General features: G+C 40.1%; 1 protein-coding gene across 1 annotated transcript; it reads left to right on the top strand.

Annotated features, from left to right (window-relative positions):
* Nucleotides 1-7751: 7751 nt before the first annotated feature.
* On the top strand, nt 7752-8568 carry LOC146616093 (complement C1q-like protein 2). Its single transcript, XM_085375074.1, has 3 exons — nt 7752-7980; nt 8067-8201; nt 8282-8568. Exons 1-3 carry the CDS (start codon nt 7752-7754, stop codon nt 8566-8568), a joined length of 651 nt encoding a protein of 216 aa, XP_085231200.1.
* Nucleotides 8569-22722: the final 14154 nt, after the last annotated feature.

The raw sequence follows: 22722 nt of genomic DNA, 5'->3' as shown, positions 1-22722 counted from the left end.
GAAGGCGTTTGGAAAGGGAGGGGGATGAGTGTGTATCAGTGTATGTGTATGTGTATGCGTGTGTGTGTGTCCTGAGTTAGAGTATCCTTCGCCCAGCCAGGCTAAGTAAACAGTCTTCCAGCCGACCCAGGTGGACTTGGACTTATAATAGGAAGGAACAGTCTAAACACCGTCTGTTATCAGGGTGAGCCTTGAGACCACAGCTGGCGCAATATGGTAGCAATGAAATGATGGTAGTATTCCTTTAGTGCGAACAACTGCATGTCAGTTTCACAGCCGATCTAGCAGTCCGTCACTGGTCTCTCAATCTCCTGTTGGAGAGATTGTTCTTGGTGACCCACACAAGAAATACAGGTAGTGCTGTTCACTTAGTTCATCTGATCTGAATGCCCTGCTGCGCCAAACGCATTTGCATTGCCAAGAGAAACTCTTTGTAAGTTCCACTTGTTGAAGGGACTTCCGTTACTGATCTAACCTATCTTTAAATGTAACAGCCAATTGTAAATGAATATTCATACATGCCTCTAAAAGGAAAAGTAGAGTTCTGATGAGCATTTTTAACAGCAGATTTATTTATTTTTTTAGATGAAGCATTATTTCATGACAGCGTTGTTGTTGTTTTTGTTACTCACTAATGACAGGGTAAAATTGCAATTTTGTAGCATGCACTGTGTCACATTTAGTCTTTAGGTGTGAGCAAAATAAAAAATAAAACAAAACAATTGTCTACAAAAGTTTTTATAGACACTATACTGATTAAGTATGCAACATGGTCACAACTGTGAAGTGGGTAAAGGGTGTTAATCTATGCCACCACAGTTTTAAGGCATGTTATTTTATTTTCATTTATAACATGAAGAACAGCCCTTTATTTACTTCATTTATTACAATTTGTTGTTACATTGAAACACTGTATGCAACCTAAGTTCATGTTTCATTCCACATAAGATGAACAACACACAAAGCAGCACTGCTCTTCATTCAGCTTTTAGTGATGTGCCATGTCTTTGCAGGTACAGAGCACACTTGTGTTTGTGAATCATCTTTTTATCCAGATTAAATAGATACCTTGTTTTTAATTTATTTTTTCCATTTAAACTTTAGAGAAGCCTGAAGAAGACCACAGGTCTATCTTGGTGTTCAGAGGAGGCTCAGTGACGTTGACTTGCAACATATCCAACATAAATGCAAAACAAATCTCCTGGAGCAACGGCAGATCTGCTTTCCAATATTCCGTTGTGCTGAATCACACCTCTTCAAATTTTTCATTTTACAAACTGAAAATAAATCACGAGTTACCCAGTGAGATAATTATTTTTAGTGCTCAACCTGAGGATGAAGGACTTTATACATGTATCATAAGTGGCCTAGATGGACTACACAGCATTACATAGAATTTGACTGTGTGAGAACCTCAAACTTGGGTAGAATAAAAAAAACAGTTATAATGACTTCCAGTAAACAATAAGCAATTAAAATTAATTGGCTGCTTGTTTATGCAGAATCCATTTCATCAAAGTATTTTTTATATATACTCCCATCTGCAATTGGATTCCTTCTATGTGGGATCATGCTAGTTTTCTTCCTCTGCAGGGGAGTAAAAACTTTTAACTTTCTAATAAACGCATCAATGTGCTTTTTTTCTATCCTGCTGTTGAACTTTTGTCAGTATTTTTTATCAGTGATCATTTTCTATTGTGTCTGCCTGCATATAAAGTGTTGCTTTACTCTAAACTACAATTATTTTATGTACATAAGGAAATATATGTCTAGGTTTTGAAACATCTTAAAATTGCATCAGATAAAAAAGAATAGTTAAATGCAACTTAGTTTGAGGAGCTCATACCATGCTGCTCACAGACCTGGATATTGGATACTGAAAAAAATTGTGTCTATGATGTCTTTAATACACGATTTAAAAAAATAAAATTCAAATTGCAAGATAATGTTAACAAATAAAATGTGTGGTTTTTTTTCAGGTAACAAAATAAAAGAAATCATACAATTTGTTCACTACTTCTGTCAGTACTGCAAACTAATGCTAACCTACAAGGGCTGAACCAGCCCTTTGTGCTTTTGATGAGGTATGTTTCTTCATGCAGTAGAAAAAACAGTTATCATGTTTGCATAATAGTTTCAAACAGCATTGGCATGTTAACGAGTTACAGCAAACACACCATATGCAAAGATTTTACTGTTGTGCTAAAACACCACAAATTCTCAAAATGTTTTGCATTTCATGTGGTCACTGTACGATTTAAAATCTCTTTATGAACCTACACTGATCTTATAATGTCCCTAAAACACCTCCACAGTACTAAGATGAGGGGTTTTATTACTGGTCACTGCATTTTCTCTGAAGAAAAATTATGATGAAGAAACGGACTCAAGGTCCAGTCTGCAGTGAGATGCCTTCTGAGTCAGAGGAGGGCAGAAGATCTCTGTCATCTCTAAAACTCTCTGTAACACTCTCACATGTCTCTGGTCTAATTTCTCTCATGTTTTGTTTTTGCACTTTCTAGCTTTATAGTTGGAGCTCCATCAACCACAGGGTCGCACTGCTCATTGGAAAAATAACAAGCGGAGGAGTCAGTATATGGAGAACCTGAATTCAATCTATGATCACTTCTAAGCTGATGAACCATGCAGTTACACAGAGACATGGACATGCAGGAACTGCATGAGAACACATCAGAGGAAATGAAAGAGAGCTATTATAGCCTCTTTAGCTCAAGCATGCAGCTGTCTGTGAGCACAGCAGCTCCAGCATTTTTGACACTAAACTACAGTACGGAGTTTTTTCTCTCACATCTCTGATTTATCTGCAGCAGAAATTTTACTTGCATCCTGAATCATGTGTGTGAAATGTTCATAACTTTGTAGTATTCTAGTTTACTGTTCATATTTAAAATCCTCCACTCAGCTTCTGGTGCACCGATCAATGTGACTGTGAATCAGATGTTGCCATTGCCACCACTTTCATGTGAGTACCTAGTTAAGGTAAACCTGGGTTTACTTACCAAGCTGATATTTGATGTTGATCAGCTGATTTTTTTTCCATGAAAAAATAAATCACGAGTTACCTACAATTATTTTTAGCACTCAGCACAACTGATAAAAGTGGTCTACACAACGGTGTGTGCAATTTAACAGTGTCTGAATATCTCAAAAGTAGGTAGTGGCAATAAGCCGGATCAATCACTTCCAGTGAAGGTCAAGATAGAAATTTAAATTAATTTACTACTAATTTTATACAGAAACCTCTTCATAAAAGTATTTTCTATATATATTGAGCTATGACCATTTCATCTGTTACACCTGTGTTGTCTTTTGAGGTAGAGTTAAACAACAACATGTTTTGTTGTTGTTGTTGTTTTTCTTGTTATAAAAGAAATTTGATCATACCTGTGGCTCTCAGTAGCACATAATAATTAAGCACATGATTGACTAATTAAGATGAAGCGCAAGTTTAATTTAAAGTTCAAAGAGAACAAAGAGAACAGCATCTTGAGTTGTGTCCAGTATGACATGGGAGGAGATGTTAGAGGAACTTTGTCTTTACCCACGAAAAGTCCTTCAGTCTTATATATTTATAACCTCATATGAGCTTTCTGTACTTTGATTGGTAGGTGACCATATTTCCATTTCAGTTGTGTCTTCCTCCTTGTCTTATTTTGGTAGCTGTTTTTCTGTCTTGTGCTTAATTTTTGTACATATTGTCTAAATCTTTCTTTGATGGATTGCCTGAGTAAGCAGTATGATTCTTCACCTTATTCCCAGTGCTTCCAATCCGGTTGTTCAGTGATGACGCGACGAATCCTACTTCCGGGTCTAAAGTAGTCTGCGTTTAATATGGCTTTTGTGTTGTTAACATGTTTAATGCTATGTATTTTCTTCTATTTGATCTCAAAAAGCTCCTAAAACAGTCAGTGATCCCTGTTGACCTCCCTCGTCTTTTATTACCACTAATCATTTATTTAAGCTCAGTTTTTAAAACCTTAGGATGTAACTACAGCCCAGCCCATGCAACAGTATATGAATGACTAACCTCGTATTGTGGATGGATTATCTCAGTTGTTCTCCTGGCTGAAGTTTGGTCCTTTTACAGCATCCTGCCATGCGATTACATTTGTTTCTGACCACCGAGAACACTCACGTTAACTTTTATCGAGTGGAAAAAAAGTTAGCTTGTTTATATTATGCTAACATAGCTGTGTCGCTAGCGGTCACGTAGCACATCATTATATACCAGCTAGCCCAACTTCAGTAACCCTACAAGCATCACTGCTGTTTAGTTTTCTGTCTTCATTTATGTTGGAAGTGATAACAGAGCTGTACGTTTTAATTTGTTTCCAAAACCCCGCAGTCAGGACATGCTATATTGTATTTAGATAGAAGCTAGCGAGCTAACTCCCTGCTAACTTCTAACTCCGTTAAATGTCATAAATTCCGTTTTCATGGATGCCTGGATGTTAAACTCAATTGTTACACCTGGTAGAGCAGAACGCTGATCATTTTATTAAAGATGAAAGACTTTAGACAGTTTTTCAACTCTCAGTAATGCCATAATGATCGTTTGATATATGGACCTGCAGCGGAGTTTAGACCCAGACACGGCTAGTGACGTCAGACTGAACAACCGGATAGTATTGCTAGAGTTCTGTGATAGAGTTAATGATAATACTAGTTATTGTAAACTTTACAAACCACCCAGCAGTATGTAAAGTCAAATTATAAAATACAAGTAAATAACAATTGCAGAACAGAATGTCAGTGTAATGAACACACACTTCGTTTTGACAAAGCGCACTGCTTAGGTAAATGATCTGAGTAGTTGTTCATCACTGAGCAATTTGTTAATATGTTTCGAGCCAAATAAATGACAGGGAGAGAGAGAGTGACGTCAGAACACGTCATACTATAACCTCCCGGGAGCGGACGGAGGGGGTCAGTCGTTGGGATGCGCATGCGCAGACAGAGCGTGCGAGCGGCGGGCCTTGACCTTTCGGGAAAAAAAACACTTTCTCACGGCCGGTGTTCCAGATCTACTGGCGTTTAGATCAACTGGCGTTGGTCGAACAGATGCGTGGCAGTCTTGCGTTTCAGGAGCTGCTACCGACAAACCAGCAAAAAAACGCCAAATGCTGGGGCGATCGTGGCTCAAGAGTTGGGAGTTCGCCTTGTAATTGGAAGGTTGCCGGTTCGAGCCCCGGCCTGGACAGTCTCGGTCGTTGTGTCCTTGGGCAAGACACTTCACCCGTTGCCTACTGGTGGTGGTCAGAGGGCCCGGTGGCGCCAGTGTCCGGCAGCCTCGCCTCTGTCAGTGCGCCCCAGGGTGGCTGTGGCTACAATGTAGCTTGCCATCACCAGTGTGTGAATGTGTGTGTGAATGGGTGGATGACTGGATATGTAAAGCGCTTTGGGGTCCTTAGGACCAAGTAAAGCGCTATACAAATACAGACCATTTACAAATGAGAAATCAGACCAACCTGGTGTGGCATTTTGAATTCGTTAAAAGAGTAGGTCGTATATGGGCAATTTGAAAATGCTTTTATGTTTGAAAGCAAAATCAGAATGACTTGATATTGATATGGTAACACCGTGAGGTTGTATACTGTTGACCTAAAGTGAAATTATCCTGTGGAAACAGCAATTTTCATTTTTAGAGCATTTTGAAATCTTTAAAAGAGTAGGTCGTATCTTGGCAATTTGAAAAGTCTTTTATTTTGGAAGGCATAATCAGAATGACTTGATATTGATATGGTATCACTATGGGGTTGTATACTGTTGATCTAAGGTGGAATTACCCTGTGGAAACAGGAATTTTCCATTTTAGAGCACTTTGAAATCACTGAAAGGTAGGTCAATTGTGGACAATTTGAAAAGGCTTTTACTTTGGAAGGCATAATCAGAATGACTTGATATTGATATGTTATCACTGTGGGGCTGTATACTGTTGATCTGGAGTGGAATTACCCTGTGGAAACAGGAATTTGCCATTTTAGAGCATTTTGAAATCACTGAAAGGTAGGTCAATTGTGGACAATTTGAAAAGGCTTTTACTTTGGAAGGCAAAATCAGAATGACTTGATATTGATATGGTATCACTGTGGGGCTGTATACTGTTGATCTGGAGTGGAATTACCCTGTGGAAACAGCAATTTTCATTTTTAGAGCATTTTGAAATCACTGAAAGGTAGGTCCATTGTGGACAATTTAAAAAGTCTTTTATTTTGGAAGGCATAATCAGAATGACTTGATATTAATATGGTATCACTGTGGGGCTGTATACTGTTGATCTGGAGTGGAATTACCCTGTGGAAACAGGAAATTTCCATTTTAGAGCATTTTGAAATCACTGAAAGGTAGGTCAATTATGGACAATTTGAAAAGGCTTTTATTTTTGAGAGCAAAATCAGAATGACTTGATATTGATATGGTATCACTGTGGGGCTGTATACTGTTGATCTAAAGTGGACTTACCCTGTGGAAACAAGAATTTTTCATTTTAGAGCATTTTGAATCGTTAGAAGATTAAGTCAAATATCGGCAATTTCAAAGGGCCATTACTATGAAAGGCAAAATCAGACTGACTTGATATTGATATGGTATCACTGTGAAAAAGACTGTGGTTGGAAAGTGTTGATATAAAGTTCAAATAGTATTTGGAAATACGACTTTTGCTTTTAAGAGCATTATTAAGTCATTGAAAGAGTAGTTCAAAAATGAAGATTCACAGGGCTTTTACTTTGAAATCCAAAATAAGATGGCCTTGATAGTGACAGGGCACAATTAGGGTACAAGGCTGTGTCATATAGATCTAACATTAGAGTTTGTAAAAAAAAAAGAAAATAAAAGCCTAAATTATACATTATTATGTTCTTAACATATCTGTTAATTCACTCGAAATTGGCTTTTATTTTGAAATCCGGTTTCCACATCCATTCCCGTAATACTTTGAATACACAGGGAACGTAAAACAAACTGGAGGCTGGCTTGACTGCAAGTCTCGAATTGGAGGCTGGCTTGACACCAGTGGAAAAAGTCAGAATAGCGAAAATAAACTCCACCTAAACTTGGTTCATATCTGACCCAGAGAGACTGCAGGTCATAACTTCTTACCTGAAGTTCAGTTCACACTTGGACCGGCGGCCGCCTCGGGTCTCTTTTCCTTCTGCGTCCCCTTTCCATCCTCCACCTGCTGGCCTCCACCACTTGCTAATGTTACTGAATCTGTGGAAGCTCCGCGATAGCCACCACACGAAGTAACGAGTAACGACCCTATCTAAATCCCAGTAACGACTAACGCATTCCTGATTTTGGAATAATAACTAGTTACCGTGCTTGTTACCACAATAATAACGTAGTTACTGTAACGCGTTACTTAATAACGCGTTAGTCCCAACACTGATCATTCATAACGTCATAACTTATTTTTATATTTATTTGTTTCTTTGTACTAATGTTGTTTTGTCCTGGATTATGGCTTTGTCACTCACTAATCTGTGTCCTACAGCTCTTTCCCTTGCCTCTATGTTTCAGTGTGCTGAACATTGGATGGAAAGATTGCACAGTGAGGAGTTTGTGTTTTGACATTGGCCAGGATGTTAAAGCTAATATTTGATGTATTTAATGACCTGACCAGTAAAACTTGTTTTAATGTTTACAGTTGGCCACATCCTGTTTTGCATCTCTGAAGAGATAAAAGTCAAGGACTTCTGAACAGAGAAGCAGAGCACAAAAGTGCAAAGATGAAGTCATTTGCAGTCCTCATTCTGGCAATCGGCAGCTGTCTTTGTGATTCTCAGATTAAAAGTGATTGTGACAAAATTTGTGATGTCTGCTCTTTCACTCGTATAACTCAAGACCTGGGAGCTGTGGGAGAGAAAGTCACAAACATTGCGGATAAAATAACGCTTCTAGAGATCAAGCTTCAAAAAACTGAAAAAGAAGTCATGGATCTGCAGAAACGTATTGGAGGTAACATGAGTCAACCTGGTTTGATTAATTGTAAGATTGAAATGTAATTTTGTTCTGGAAATTCTTATTAAATTTGTTGCTTTCAGGCATTCCTCAGGTAGCCTTTTCTGTAGCCCTCCTTGATTCTGGCTTTGGAAATACTGGCCCTTTTGACAGTCCTACTCCACTGCGGTACAAGAACATTTTCTCCAACACAGGCAGTGGCTACAATCCTTCAACAGGTATTATCTCTGTAACAGAGAAAGTGTTGCATGGAGTCATGAAAACCTGTGAAATCTCACCAGCTTTAATTTTTTGACAGGGATTTTCACAGCCATGACCAAAGGAATGTACTTCTTTCGATTCTCAATGTTTAACAACCTCAACTCTGTTCCCAACTCCGTTGTAAGCCTCATGAAGAATGGTAAAAGACTGACATCCGTCTGGGATACCAGTGGAAGTGATGCCAATGACATGGGTAGCAATGCTGTGGTCATCCCTCTCGAAGTGGGAGACAATGTGTATGTGGAGCTCCAGGCGAACAGGATTGTCTATGACGACAGCATGAACTATAATACTTTTAGTGGTTTTCTTCTGTTTACACTGTAATGTAAACAACATGGTTATATGCTTGCATGACTTCTTATGAGGTAAGATAAATATATGCATTTTTCCAAATTTTTTCCAAAGGAGTTCAAAGTTTTCAATGTTTATTATTATTATTATTATTATTATTATTATTATTATTATTATTATTATTATTCCTTATTTTGTTTATTGAGTAGTGGAGAGTTCAGAAACCAGTGGTTTCTTAAGGATCTTTTATGAGCTCCTGGATAAGTTATCAGAGCCATCAAAGTTCACAGAAACTCATTAATAGATAAATCCTCATCCATACCTGTAGGCTGTAAACTATTCAAACAAAATATCAGAATGCTTCTTTTTTTCTGATAAAATTAATATTGCCACTTCTTTGACTAGGTTTAATGGCTTTAATGCCGATAAAAAATAAAGGTGAATTATTTAATTAAAATGTCTTGCAACAGGACTGGTTAAATCATTTCTATTAATCAAACTTCTGGGTTCATTAATTCATTCTTTTAGAGGCCAGGATGTTTCTCTTATATGTTTCTTTTGCATGGGCACTGTGTCATCTAGATTACATTTTTAGTTTTGCAAGTCATAAAACCCTTTATGTCAATGAGCTTGCCACTAATAGGGTGTTTAAATCATTTTAGATTTTTTGTGTATTGACAGTTTATGCAAGACCCACATTTGAGATTATCTTGTAGGTTATGATTTATCAAGGTTATTTCTGGAGTTTTAGGGTCCTGGAAAGCTTTGTCAAGCATATCTCTAATGTCTCTCTCTAATCATTAGTGGTTCTTTAAAAATCCCTGGTAAGTTTGGATCACTTTGAAGGATATGCCAATGTTTTAAAATTATTTCTTTAATGTTCCTGGTGTTTGGTGTAAAGGTTGTGCAAAAGACAAGATTTAATTTAAGTTTTGGTTCTACCAGTCTGAGAAATAACCTCAACATCTGGTTTGGGATTTATGAGGAAGATTGTGTGCGAGAATATTTTGTTTTTGGTATTTAATTTTCTTTTAGATTGTACCTATTTATTAGATAAGATTGAAATGGATGAATTAAGAACTAGACACAGTTTTGGTGATTTGCATTGTAAAATGTCTGAATGGTTATTATGAAATAAACTAATTTTGTCTGAATGGTTTTGTCCACTATCTGTCTAGCTTAAGTGTTTATATTTTTTGGTTACATTTTATGTGGAGTGAATAAATAAAAGTATATTTACAAGTGGCCCCTAGAGACAAAGCACATACAAACTTCAAAACACGTAAAAACTCCAAAGCACGTACAAACCCCGAAGCATGTACAAACTCCAAAACACTAAAAACTCAGACGCACGTAAAAACTCAGAAACACGTAAAAAAATCCAAAACACGTACAAAACACAACAGAAGTGAGTGAGATGACCTGATGTGCAAAAATCATTGTTACTGTTAAAATAGGTCAGCTGTTCAAGAGTCTGATAGCAGTGGGGAAGAAGGAGCTGTTGAGTCGAGATGTTCTGGATTTCACACTTCTAAACCTTCGTCCTGAGGGCAGCAGTGTGATCAGTCGGGTGTGTGTGGGGTCTTTGAGGATGGAGGCAGCTCTCCTCTGGACTCGTCACTGGAAGATGCACAATATAATGTGAATGGAACCCGAGTTAGGCAAAAACTGTTATAGCGGCCATGTAGGTGAAACTCCTCCTGATCAGGACAAGGAATCTGATGCCAGTGCAGAAAATATATTGTCATATTATTATCAGTAGTAGTAGTAAACTACAATCATACAAGAACTTTTGGTACATGTCCCAAGTCCTTAGAAAAAGAAACAGAAAGCAATAATAATAATTAATAATAATAATAATAACATAACTTTTACACATAATGTTATGGTCACACACAATGGTCCAGTTAGGTTTAAGAGAAATTAGTAACACTGTTTTTTCATTGCAAGAATTACAGAAAAAACTATGGAAGCTATGAAAAAGGTGAATGCATGACTGAAAACACTGTGAGAAATGAAAATACAACGTTATTCTAACCTTTCCTCCAAGCTGTTTTTGTAAAGGTCCTTGTTCAGGCACCTGGTCTGGCTTTTTCTGCAAAAGTAAAACTGTGACCAGCGCTTTATTTCACATGTTTTATGAATGACACTAAACTTTGTTCTACAAACTAAGTTCTGATGGGATGCTATTTAAATTGTAAATAAAAACAGGATGCAAAAATTTCCACATCTCATAAACTCAGATTTTATTGACAGTAGAAAATTAAAAATGCAGGAGTGTTTAAATGAATATTTTACTTTTTCATTTAAAAAAACAGTTTAAAAAAACTCATTTTGAATTTGATGGTAGCAACGTATTTTAGAACAACTGGGATAGGGCCACAAGATGTGGCATATCTTCACTGTTGTTTATACTGCAGTATACTATATATGGTACTAACAGGGTCTTGTGACAAAATGAATGTCATATGGCCAGATGGGTCAGTGGTTTGTGTTAATGAGTTTAGGTCTCACTTTAAATTACAAGACATTTTAAAACAATTCCAAGCAATCCGTACTTCAATAACATGATCTAAATAAAAGCTGACTAGATAACATGAATACCCTGATGGGATGTAATGAAGTCTTGGAGGACTGTAGCATTAATCAAGAAATTATAACCATCTGATTTTATACACATTTAAAAGCTAACCTAATCGGAATTATCCATTCTGTGATATTCCCTCACAAAACCTTAGTGGACAAAGCTCCAGGTAAACCATTGATTTAAGAATACTTTCTTGAAATGGCAATAACTTTGTTTGACGTCATAGTGCAGCCAAACAAAAAACAAAATAAACAAAAAAAAACATTCAGTCAAATTCAAGCAAGTGGTAAAGGCACCTACTATTGCTAATTTCCTGCTCCATATAATGGATTGGATTTATATAGCGCTTTTCAAGGCACCCAAAGCGCTTTACAATACCACTATTCATTCACTCTCACATTCATACACTGGTGGAGGCAAGCTACAGTTGTAGCTGTGTACTGACAGAAGCGAGGCTGCCATATCGCGCCATCGGCCCCTCTGGCCAACACCAGTAGGCAAGTAGGGTAAAGTGTCTTGCCCAGGGACACAACGACCAGGACAGAGAGCCCAGGGATCGAACCGGCGACCTTCCGGTTACAGATGCCCAACTCCCTGAGCCACGGTCGCCCGTAATAGTTCTATACTTTGGCTCCACTCCACTAAGTCTGATTTACAGTTTCAGAGACTCTGTATTTTATCTAATACTGGGCGTTGCATTTCATCCTGACCCTGAAACAACATGTTTGTCCCTCTTCCCATCCCATATGGAAAAGATATATATAAATCTTATAAAGTTTGTATCTGTCTTGTGTGAAACTTGTATGAAAAGCATATAAGTGTGAAAACAGATATAAGATCCCTTGAAAAATTATATAATGAAACTTGTATGTTTTGGATACTTACTAAAACAATGTATGAAAGTAATGAGAAAGTGGCCACTTTCATGAGTAAATCATGTAAGCCTTATATGTGATTACTCATGAAAGTGGCCACTTTCATGAGTAATCACATATAAGTTTTTACTATTTCTTTTCCGTATGGGATAATGCAAACTTTCTTCTCATTGCCTGCTTCTTCTAAAAACAGGGATGTGAATGATTGAAACTGCCATGCTCGAAGCCAGAGATGTGCCCTTGAGCTGAAGAGGCTACAGTAGCGATGTCCTCCCTCTGATTGTGTTCCCTTGCAGTTCCTGCTTTGAAACAGAAAAATGTCCAAGTCTCGGTGTAACTGTGTATCTGGATGTCTCGTCAGCTTAGAAGTGACCATAGATTGAATTCTGCAACTCTGTATATTGACTCCTCCATGTGTTATTTTTCAAATGAGCAGTGGTACCCTGTGGTTAAGAGAGACCCACATACAAAGACAAAAAATACAAATAAATATTAGGGGAGATTTTAAGATAGGAATTAAGGCAGAGATGTAAGAATGCTAAAGATACTGTAATAAAGATCTTATGACCTCTTCTGACTGAGGAGGAAATTGATCCTCGACTGGATCCTGATTCAGTGTCCTCATCATAAATTTTCTGTTGAGAAAAAGCAGTGACCATATTATTGCTGTCCAGCAGGTGCTTCAGTACTTTATTCTATGAGAGCTGGTTAGTAAAGGCACTGTACTTATTACAGTGTATAAGAAACACAAGACACCAGTCTCTTTGAAAAGTTGCTAATAGTGATAAGGATAATTATTTATAATTGTATTTTGATATTTAAGTAGAGGAATGAATTATAGATGTAATGTATGAAACCATGGTTTTAATTACACGCACCAACATGAAAATGTGAAAAAAAAATATGCGTGTCTATAATGACAGTGGATTTAAATAGTTGCAAATACAGTATGATTACTGTTTGTCAGTTCTTCTAGTTTGTTTTGTATTTTGGTTACTGCAGTAATAGGGTTTAATTTTGTGATATTCTGAAAGGTCTTGATGCATGCTCAATTATCTAGGTAAGGAAATCCCAGAAAGTTGATCCTGTTCTTCTGGATCTAGTGTTTTCATTGGGACAAACATTTCATCACTCATCCAAATGACTTCTTCAGTCTGAACTGACTGCAGGTTTCCCCTTATAAACAGTACATTTGCACGATGACCAATACTAGCATCACTGGTTAACACTGGTCTGTCAAAAAATAAACAAAATAACTGATGTCTCTCAGTCTGGAACAGTTACAAAGTCATTTCTAAGGCTTTGGACTTCAGTGAACCACTGTGAGAGCCATTACATGCAAATGGAGAACACTTGGAACAGTGGTGAAGTTTCCCAGGAATGACCAACTTACCAAAATTACTCCAAGAGAGTTTTTTTGTTGCATTTTTTTGTTTTGTTTTTTGGTATTTTAAAATATGATGGCCAAAAGTAGTTAGGTTTAAGTATGAAAGTGTTAAGCCTTAAAATACCACATTGGTGTACTTTTGTGGTTGTAGAGTGAAAACAAGCAGGTTACCACAAAATAAAAATGGCTTCAGAGTCAGTGTATTAAAACTGCATCTAACTATTTTTATGCTAGTGCCATTTCCTCTTTGCACCTTCGACCCTATAGAGAAAAAAAGCCATGAACATGCTGGGTACACCTGTCAAACTTAGAACTAGTTTGCAGTACTTACAAAAATACCAACCAAACTATGCAATTACATTTTCTTTCTTTAATGGTCAAAAAAAGCATTTAGGTTTACTCAAACCTTTGATTATTTTGTAAACTAATAACTAATGAAACTAATAATTCAACTGGTTATGAAATAAAAGATTAATTTTAGTAATAAAATAACCTTCTGAGCTCAGTGAATTCTCTGGTGTGAGCATTCGGCCTGTGAAAACTAATGTAATGATTTTGTTATTGAACTGAATTGAAAGATATCAGTTCATTTAGACTTTATGAATCTGGATTAATCTGCAATGCAGCATATATTTTCTTTATTAGCATTACCTTGCAATTTAATATATGCAATTAAATTTAAATCTTCACTGTGATATGAGCCACAGAAATCAATGCTAATTTCCCTCTTTTTTTTTCTTATTTGATGCACCCTTTCGATATTTGAACACCTGGACATAAACAAAATAAAGCTAAATGGTATGGTAAACATAAGAATAATCATCCAAGGAGACACAATAGAAAATGGCATGTCAGTTTTATGATCAAATCAGTCTCCCCAGCTGACAATAAATGTACAGCAGCACAAAGAAGAGCTACATTCTTTTAACCGTTATGAAGTTAAAAAGGTTTTACTCACCTGCAGAGGAAAACAGCCAACATGATGCCGCATAGAAGAAATCCAATTGCAGTTGACAGTATGGATAGAAAATACTTTGAAATGGATTCTGTAAAGCAGCATAGATGTAATTTTCATTGGTTATTGAAGATTTACTAAAAGTGATTGGGAGATGTTTTTGTTCTACCCACCTTTGGGCTTCTCAGACACAGTTAAATTCCACGTAATGCTCTGTAGGCCATCTGCGCCAGTTATGCTACATGTATAAAGTCCTTTATCCTCAGATTGAGCACTAAAAATAATTATCTCTGTAGGTAACTCGTGATTTATTTTCAGTTTATAAAATGAGAAATTTGAAAAGGTGCGATTCAGCACAATGGAATAGTGGAAAACAGATCTGTTGTTGGTCCATGAGATTTGCGTTGCATTTGGCTCAGATATGTTGCAAGTCATTGTCACAGAATCTCCTGTGAACACCATCATATTTCTGTGTCCTTTTTCAACAAACTCTATTGTTTAAAGGAAAAAAAAATTAGAAATGTATTTGTATTTGATCTGGATAAAAAGACATAAATATACTCTGTACCTGCAAAGACATGCCACACCACTAATAGCTGAGTGAAGAGCAGTGCTGCTTGGTTTAATTTCAACATCATGATCATCAGACTGAGACAGAAGCAGACTTGAACTTCACTTTGAGCTTCATTTGTATCTGAGGAGGAGCCACCAAAAAGGAAGTGGTCTGCTGCTGTTTTGCTGACTCAAAAGTCGTGAGTGTGTGTGTTTCATCTTTTGCAGAATAAAACAAGATGTTTTGTGGGAATAATGCATTCATTAGGTTAACAAGAAATTGTCACAATTTAAGTGATTCCCCCACTTGAAATTTAGTCACTCATGTTATAAACGGAAATATCAGATGCACACGATTAAAGGAGAAATTTTCTAGTGCAGTAAAACCACATCTGCATGGTTTATCACACTTTACCCACAAGAGAATTCATAGCTGTACAACATGTTGCATTCTTGATCATGTAACTCAGACCTTCCCAAAGTGTGGGGCCCACCCCCTGGAGGGGGGGACACTGCTAGCACTGGGCGCCCACACAAACGCAAAGCAGGAGATGAAGCATCGCTGAATATGTTTCCAAACCAACTTCATTCTAAGCCAAAGACTAGAAAATATGGTGAAGCATATCTTCCCTTTGGTTTCACCTGCACAAGTGCCGAGGTAGGTCTCCCCTGCAGATTTGGTTTTCCCTTCGTGGGGAGCAGCGCTGGGCTGTTCAAATCACAGACAAACAGTATCCCACATTCTTGATTTTTAGTTCACAAACACTTGTTGTAATGACTAACTACTCCTCACATTTTGGAGATGTTAGCTCTTTATACAGTAAAGTTACAGTGGGATACGAATAACATCAGGCTGATCCTGCCACAATTTGTCCCTCGGTTCTATGGTTCCCTTGAGAGGCATTTTTTGAAAAATGCATTGATAACAATGTTGAATATTATTACACAGGGGAAAAAAAACAACTACACTTAAAATAATCACACCTTTACGCCTCTGCTTTTTCAAAATGGAGGGACAGTAACTGCATCTGTATATGTAAACGTGTAAAACCTGAAGATCTGACTATCTGCCATTCTGCAATTCATCTCATGTAAACAATAACGTGGTGCACCGCATGACGTGAAAAAAGGCACATACCTTTAACGTTGCGTGACGAACTCTGTATTCCTTGTCCACACGTAAATGCAAAAATCTCAGTTTTCGGTGATTTGAAACGCCGTTTACGTGTGGACGAAACAGCTGCGTTTTCAAAAATAACCATGTAGGTGCAGACCTAGCATACAAGAGTTAGTAGTTTATTTTATAATTTATTGCAGTTTACTTGTATTTGCTTAAATGTTTGAGGTGTGAAATAATGCAAACATCTGGACAAAGAGAGCAACTGTACTGGAGGAGGTAAACCCAAGATCATATAATGTGAAAACTGAAGTTTACTGTACACTCAAAAGACAATGGGATCATCGGAAGGACAGTGTGATGACAACAACACACCACTTGAACCAACAACACCTGTGATCAGCACGCTCTATCAAGCCACCTGATAGACTAAACCTTTAAGCATATATATATATATATATATATATATATATATATATATATATATATATATATATATATATAACTTTCTGCATTATTGTGTGTTCAGTAGTTTACACTGTCACAAATGTTTGTGATGTAATTCAAGCTATGCAATGTTAGGTATGTTTCCACAGTGTTGTTCAGCAGTTAACATCTAAAGAAAAGGGGATGTGTTGATAGGAGTTATGTGGGTTAGTTCAGCTTCACCACTAGGGGGGTGTCTAAACCAAATTGTGATATATACTGTGTCGATGAAGCAGCGGCGGGTTATGTTTACATGCATGGATGTGAGCCACGTTAAAATAAAGAAGCTTGCTCACTACTACTGATGTTTTATTAAAAACACGACAGGGGGGTCGGAGGGGCGCGAATATTTTTCTTGTAAAACAAAGGGGGGCCTAGCAATAAAAGTTTGGGAACCACTGATGTAACTGAACTTGTTATACCTGCCCTATCCTAATTTGGAATAAACATGGAATGGTGAAATAAAGACTTTCTTTACAAAGTTCTGATGTTTCACTGAAAAGCGTGATAACTTGCCCTCACTTAAGTATGAACAATGACTCAACAGTTTTAAAGAGAGGTTTATTCATTTATCATTCAGAACCTCATTGATAGACTATCCATCCATCCATCCATTTTCATCCGCTTTGTCCGGGGCCGGGTCGCGGGGGCAGCAGCCTAAGCAAAGAGGCCCAGACCTCCCTCTCCCCAGCCACCTCCTCCAGCTTATCCGGGGGAATACCAAGGCGTTCCCAGGCCAGCCGAGAGATATAATCTCTCCAGCGTGTCCTGGGTCTGCCCCGGGGCCTCCTCCCGGTGGGACATGCCTGGAACACCTCACCCAGGAGGCGCCCAGGGGGCATCCTTGTCAGATGCCCGAACCACCTCAGCTGGCTCCTTTCGATGTGGAGCAGCAGCTGCTCTACTCTGAGCCCCTCCCGGATGGCCGAACTTCTCACCCTATCTCTAAGGGAGAGGCCAGCCACCCTTCGGAGGAAGCTCATTTCTGCCGCTTGTATCCGCGATCTCGTTCTTTCGGTCACTACCCACAGCTCGTGGCCATAGGTGAGGGTAGGGACGTAGATCGACCGGTAAATTGAGAGCTTCGCTTTTGCACTCAGCTCCCTCTTCACCACGACGGACCGGTGCAGCGTCCGCATTACTGCAGCTGCAGCCCCAATCCGTCTGTCGATCTCCGGCTCCCTTTTCCCATCACTCGCGAACAAGACCCCGAGATACTTGAACTCCTCCACTTGGGGCAGGAACTCATCCCCGACCCGGAGTGGGCACTCCACCCTTTTCCGGCTGAGAACCATGGCCTCAGATTTGGAGGTGCTGATCCTCATTCCCGCTGCTTCACACTCGGCTGCGAACCGCTCCAGTGCGAGCTGGAGGCCCTCACCTGATGAAGCCAACAGAACCACATCATCTGCAAAAATCAGAGATGAGATTCTGAGGCCACCAAAGCGAAAGCCCTCCGCCACTTGGCTGCGCCTAGAAATCCTGTCCATAAAAATTATGAACAGAACCGGAGACAAAGGGCAGCCCTGGCGGAGCCCATCACCCACCGGGAACGAGTCCGACTTATTGCCGGCAATGCGAACCAAGCTCTTGCAACGGTTGTATAGGGATCGAATGGCCCGTAGCAATGGGCCAGACACCCCATATTCCCGCAACACCTCCCACAGGACACCCCGAGGGACACGGTCGAATGCCTTCTCCAAGTCCACAAAACACATGTAGACTGGTTGGGCAAACTCCCATGCACCCTCAAGTATCCTGGAGAGGATAAAGAGCTGGTCCAGTGTTCCGCGACCAGGACGAAAACCGCATTGTTCCTCCTGTATCCGAGGTTCGACTAACGGACGAACTCTCCTTTCCAGCACCCTGGCATAGACTTTCCCAGGGAGGCTGAGGAGTGTGATCCCCCCGTAGTTGGAACACACCCTCCGGTCCCCTTTCTTGAAGATGGGGACCACCACCCCGGTCTGCCAGTCCACAGGTACTGCCCCTGATCTCCACGCAACATTGCAGAGGCGTGTCAACCAGGACAGCCCTACAACGTCCAGAGCCTTCAGGAACTCGGGGCGGACCTCATCAACACCAGGGGCTCTGCCACCAAGGAGTTGTTTAACTGCCTCAGTGACCTCGCCCCCGGAAATTGGCGGGTCATTCCCCTCATCCCCAGACTCTGCTTCCTCCTCGGAAGACGTGTCAGTGGGATTAAGGAGGTCCTCGAAGTATTCCTTCCACCGCCTGACAATTTTCTCAGTCGACGTCAGCAGCGCTCCGCCAGCACTATACACAGTGCAGGTAGAGCACCGCTTTCCCCTCCTGAGACGTCTGACGGTTTGCCAGAATCTCTTCGAGGCAGCCCGAAAGTCTTTTTCCATGGCCTCTCCGAACTCCTCCCACACCCGAGTTTTTGCTTCAGCCACTGCCCGAGCCGCATTCCGCTTGGCCTGTCGATACCTGTCGGCTGCCTCCGGAGTCCCACAGGCTAACCAAGCCCGATAGGACTCCTTCTTCAGCCTGGTGGCTCCCTTCACCTCTGGTGTCCACCATTTGGTTCGGGGATTACCACCACGGCAGGCACCAACCACCTTGCGGCCGCAGCTCAATGCAGCAGCTTCGGCAATGGAGACGCTGAACATGGTCCATTCGGACTCAATGTCCCCAGTCTCCCTCGGAATGCTGTTGAAGCTCTGCCGGAGGTGTGCGTTGAAGATCTCGCGGACTGGGGCCTCTGCTAGACGTTCCCAGCACACCCTCACTACGCGTTTAGGTGCACCAGGTCTGTCCAGCGTCTTCCCCCGCCACCTGATCCAACTCACCACCAGGTGGTGATCAGTTGACAGCTCAGCCCCTCTCTTTACCCGAGTGTCCAGAACATATGATCGCAGGTCTGCTGATACGATTACAAAATCGATCATCGACCTACGGCCTAGAGCATCCTGGTGCCACGTGCACTTATGGACACTCTTATGTTCGAACAGGGTGTTCGTTATGGCCAAACTGTGATTAGCACAGAAGTCCAATAACAGAGCACCACTCGGGTTCAGATCAGGGAGGCCGTTCCTCCCAATCACGCCCCTCCAGGTCTCGCTGTCGTTACCCACGTGAGCATTGAAGTCTCCCAGCAGGACAACAGAGTCTCCAGGTGGAGCACCCTCCAGCACCCCCCCCCCCCCCCCCCCAGGGACTCTAAGAAGGCTGGGTACTCTGAACTGCCACTCGGCGCATAAGCGCAGATGACAGTCAGGACCCATTCCCCGACCCTAAGGCGCAGGGAACAAACCCTCTCGTCCACTGGGAAAAACCCCAACGTACCGGCAGCAAGCTATTAGATATTAAGATATTAGGATACCCACCCCAGCCCGCCGCCTCTCACCAGGGGCAACTCCAGACTGAGACAGAGTCCAGCCCCTCTCCAGGAGACTGGTTCCAGAGCCCAAGCCATGTGTAGAGGTGAGCCTGACTATATCTAGTCGGTACCTCTCAACCTCACGCACTAACTCAGGCTCCTTCCCCACCAGAGAGGTGACATTCCATGTCCCTATTGCCAGTCTTGGCAGCCGGGGGTCAGTCCGCCAGGGCCTCCGCTCCTGGCCGCCACCCGGCACACAATGCACCCGACCCCTATGGCGCCTCCTGCGGGTGGTGGGCCTGCGGGAGGATGGGCCCATGTCTCCTCTTCGGGCTGTGCCCGGCCGGGCCCCATGGACTAAGGCCTGGCCACCAGACGCTCGCCCTCGGGCACCCTCCCCGGGCCTGGCTCCAGGGCGGGGCCCCGGTAACCCTATCCCGGGCAGGGTAAACTGTTCCCTCGATGTCCTTTTCATAAGGGTCTTATGAATCGCTCTTTGTCTGGTCCCTCACCCAGGGCCAATTTGCCATGGGAGACCCTACCAGGGGGCAAAAGCCCCCAGACAACATAGCCCCTGGGATCCCTGTGACACACAAACCCCTCCACCACGATAAGGTAGCGATTCAAGGAGGGGTGATAGACTATTAAAATAAATAAAATAATAAAAACCACAGTGAAATGCAATATTTCTCATTCTGTTTTTTTTTCTTTTCTTTTTTTTAATAAACTAATGTACTCATGAATGCTTCATCCTGGATTATGTTTGCTTTTTGATCCTCATTGTACTGGACTTGAAATGTTTGCACTTTGAGGAGTTGCATGCAGTATTTTTTTATTTCCATATCAGGGATCAATTACATGGGCAGGTTTTAATGTTTACAGTTGGTGAGTCCTGTTTTGTATCTCTGAGTGCAAAGAGGAAGTCATTTGTGGTCCTCATTCTCACAATAGGCTGTTGCCTTGGCGATTATCAAAGTAAAATTGATTGCGACAAAATCTCATTGCTAAGGATCAGCCTCAGTGCTGTGATGTTTCCTCTCTCTGGGAGCGACAAATCTGGGAGCAGTGGGTGAGAAAGTTACAAACATTATGGTTAAAATAAGACTCGGAGAGACCAAGCTGAAAATATATCTTTTATATCAGTGGCATAGCTCAGAAAGGGACTTCTCTGATACACTCATGATCAAGCTTAATTAATTATATATTGTGAATCAATGGAAAATAAGCTAATTATAGACACAAACATATACACTATGCTTAAGATGCCATACTAATCACCACCAAAATATCTGAATGAATGAATGAATAAAGTGGCCATTTGTATAATATTGATAAAGAAGATTGTAGGACTGTATTATCCATTCATCCATCCATTCCACTTATTCTTATGAGAGTCGTGGGTGTATACTAAATAAGAATGTAGTATCAGGGATGGGACAAAAAATCAGCCCGGGCATTTTGACTAGTGACCGGCCCACCATGGTATTATGGGAAAAGCCATAAAGCCTTTATAATAAACTTAAACCTACACCATCCTTCCTATTCTGGTATTCTAAACAGTACTTAGCAAAAATATAAAACAAACTAATTTATAATTACATATACTAACTAATAGGGTTGCCAAAAAAATAGGGAACCATCCCCCCCCCCCCCCTGCCTCAAGATGCTTAACTGACAAAACCGATTTTAATTTAATGCATGTATAAAACAAATGCACAGAAATCTATTATTTTTCTCCAGTAATTGAATAGATTCAACATCTTTCTTCAACAGAATTGCAGACTGCACAGATACCTTCCCAAAGGAAAGAATACTATAACTTACAATAATGCATTTCTATACATTTTACATCAGATGAAAACTTTGGTTGTAAGATAATTATTTATTAAAAGCTAAAGACTTTAAATGAGAATAAGAAAGAAAAGTATTTCTTTGTGCAGCCATATGGCCTTTGGTTGCCTGCTCATCCCAGCTGGTTAAACCAGTGCCCTACTTTTAAACACCTTTAAACTAATATTTTCTTGGATTTAGTCCAAAAGGGTCCAAAGTTCTGTTGTTTTATTTTATTTCTGTTTTGTTTTCTAAAATAACATAAATTTACTCCAGCAGCATGTACACAGGCAGATGAGTGACAGAGCGGTGGTTGTAAGCAAACTCCCCTGTGGAGGTTATTATTTATTCGGGTGTGTAACTTAGGAGTTAACCCACTGAAAGACAAACTGTCATTGTATGATATGTTGAAACCTCCCTTTGTAAATGAAAGATAATCCTCAGAGTTTACACAAGACAATTTGTTGTGCGTGCTTCGCTTTCTTATTGGCAGGATTTAATCAGGAGCCACTAATGATGCAGTTCTCTTTGAATACATGTCAATGAAGCTAAACAGTTTCTAATACACTTTTTATTATGTTTCTAATTTCTAGCTGTAAATGACCCAGATTATTTGTTTATTTGATATTTTTCAAACAGTTAAATCCCTGAACGAATTATACCTTATAATATAGATTAGACTCTTATTTTGAAATTCGGAACGGGCAACTTCCGGGAAGGAAGATCGTACCGCAACTGCTTGCCGCAGAAAGGATTAATGAGAAGGTTATCGTTTTCCATCCATCTTAAAATTAGCATCTAGCTGGAAGGCGAACAGGTATGTTTGTGTGTTGTACTTGTTGTTTACATTTCGGACAATTTGTAAATGTATTACTTGATTGTTAATAAGTTTATGAGCGATCTAGCAGGCTGATGCTAGCACCTCCTGTGCCTTTTCTGTGAATTGATTAGCATAACAGAAACGTGGTTATATCAAGTGAATGTTTATTTGTTTTATGTTATGATTACAGCTCTTACGATGTGTCTATGGCAATTTGTGAATAAATGGGTTG

Source organism: Diplotaxodon limnothrissa, linkage group LG16 (genome assembly GCF_057381915.1).
Source record: "Diplotaxodon limnothrissa isolate DT_005_m linkage group LG16, D_limnothrissa_male_GT1.1, whole genome shotgun sequence".
In the NCBI taxonomy this organism is placed as follows: Eukaryota; Metazoa; Chordata; class Actinopteri; order Cichliformes; family Cichlidae; genus Diplotaxodon; species Diplotaxodon limnothrissa.
The sequence above is the reverse complement of the archived record's forward strand: the minus strand, read 5'-3'. Positions and strand labels throughout refer to the sequence as shown.

What these genes read in the sequence shown, in the direction of transcription:
- LOC146616093 (XM_085375074.1), top strand. Translation starts at nt 7,752, where the DNA reads ATGAAGTCATTTGCAGTCCTCATTCTGGCAATCGGCAGCTGTCTTTGT. An exon ending in TCTGCAGAAACGTATTGGAG is followed by an intron (nt 7,981 to 8,066) that starts GTAACATGAGTC and finishes TGTTGCTTTCAG; the next exon opens with GCATTCCTCAGGTAGCCTTT. An exon ending in TGGCTACAATCCTTCAACAG is followed by an intron (nt 8,202 to 8,281) that starts GTATTATCTCTG and finishes ATTTTTTGACAG; the next exon opens with GGATTTTCACAGCCATGACC.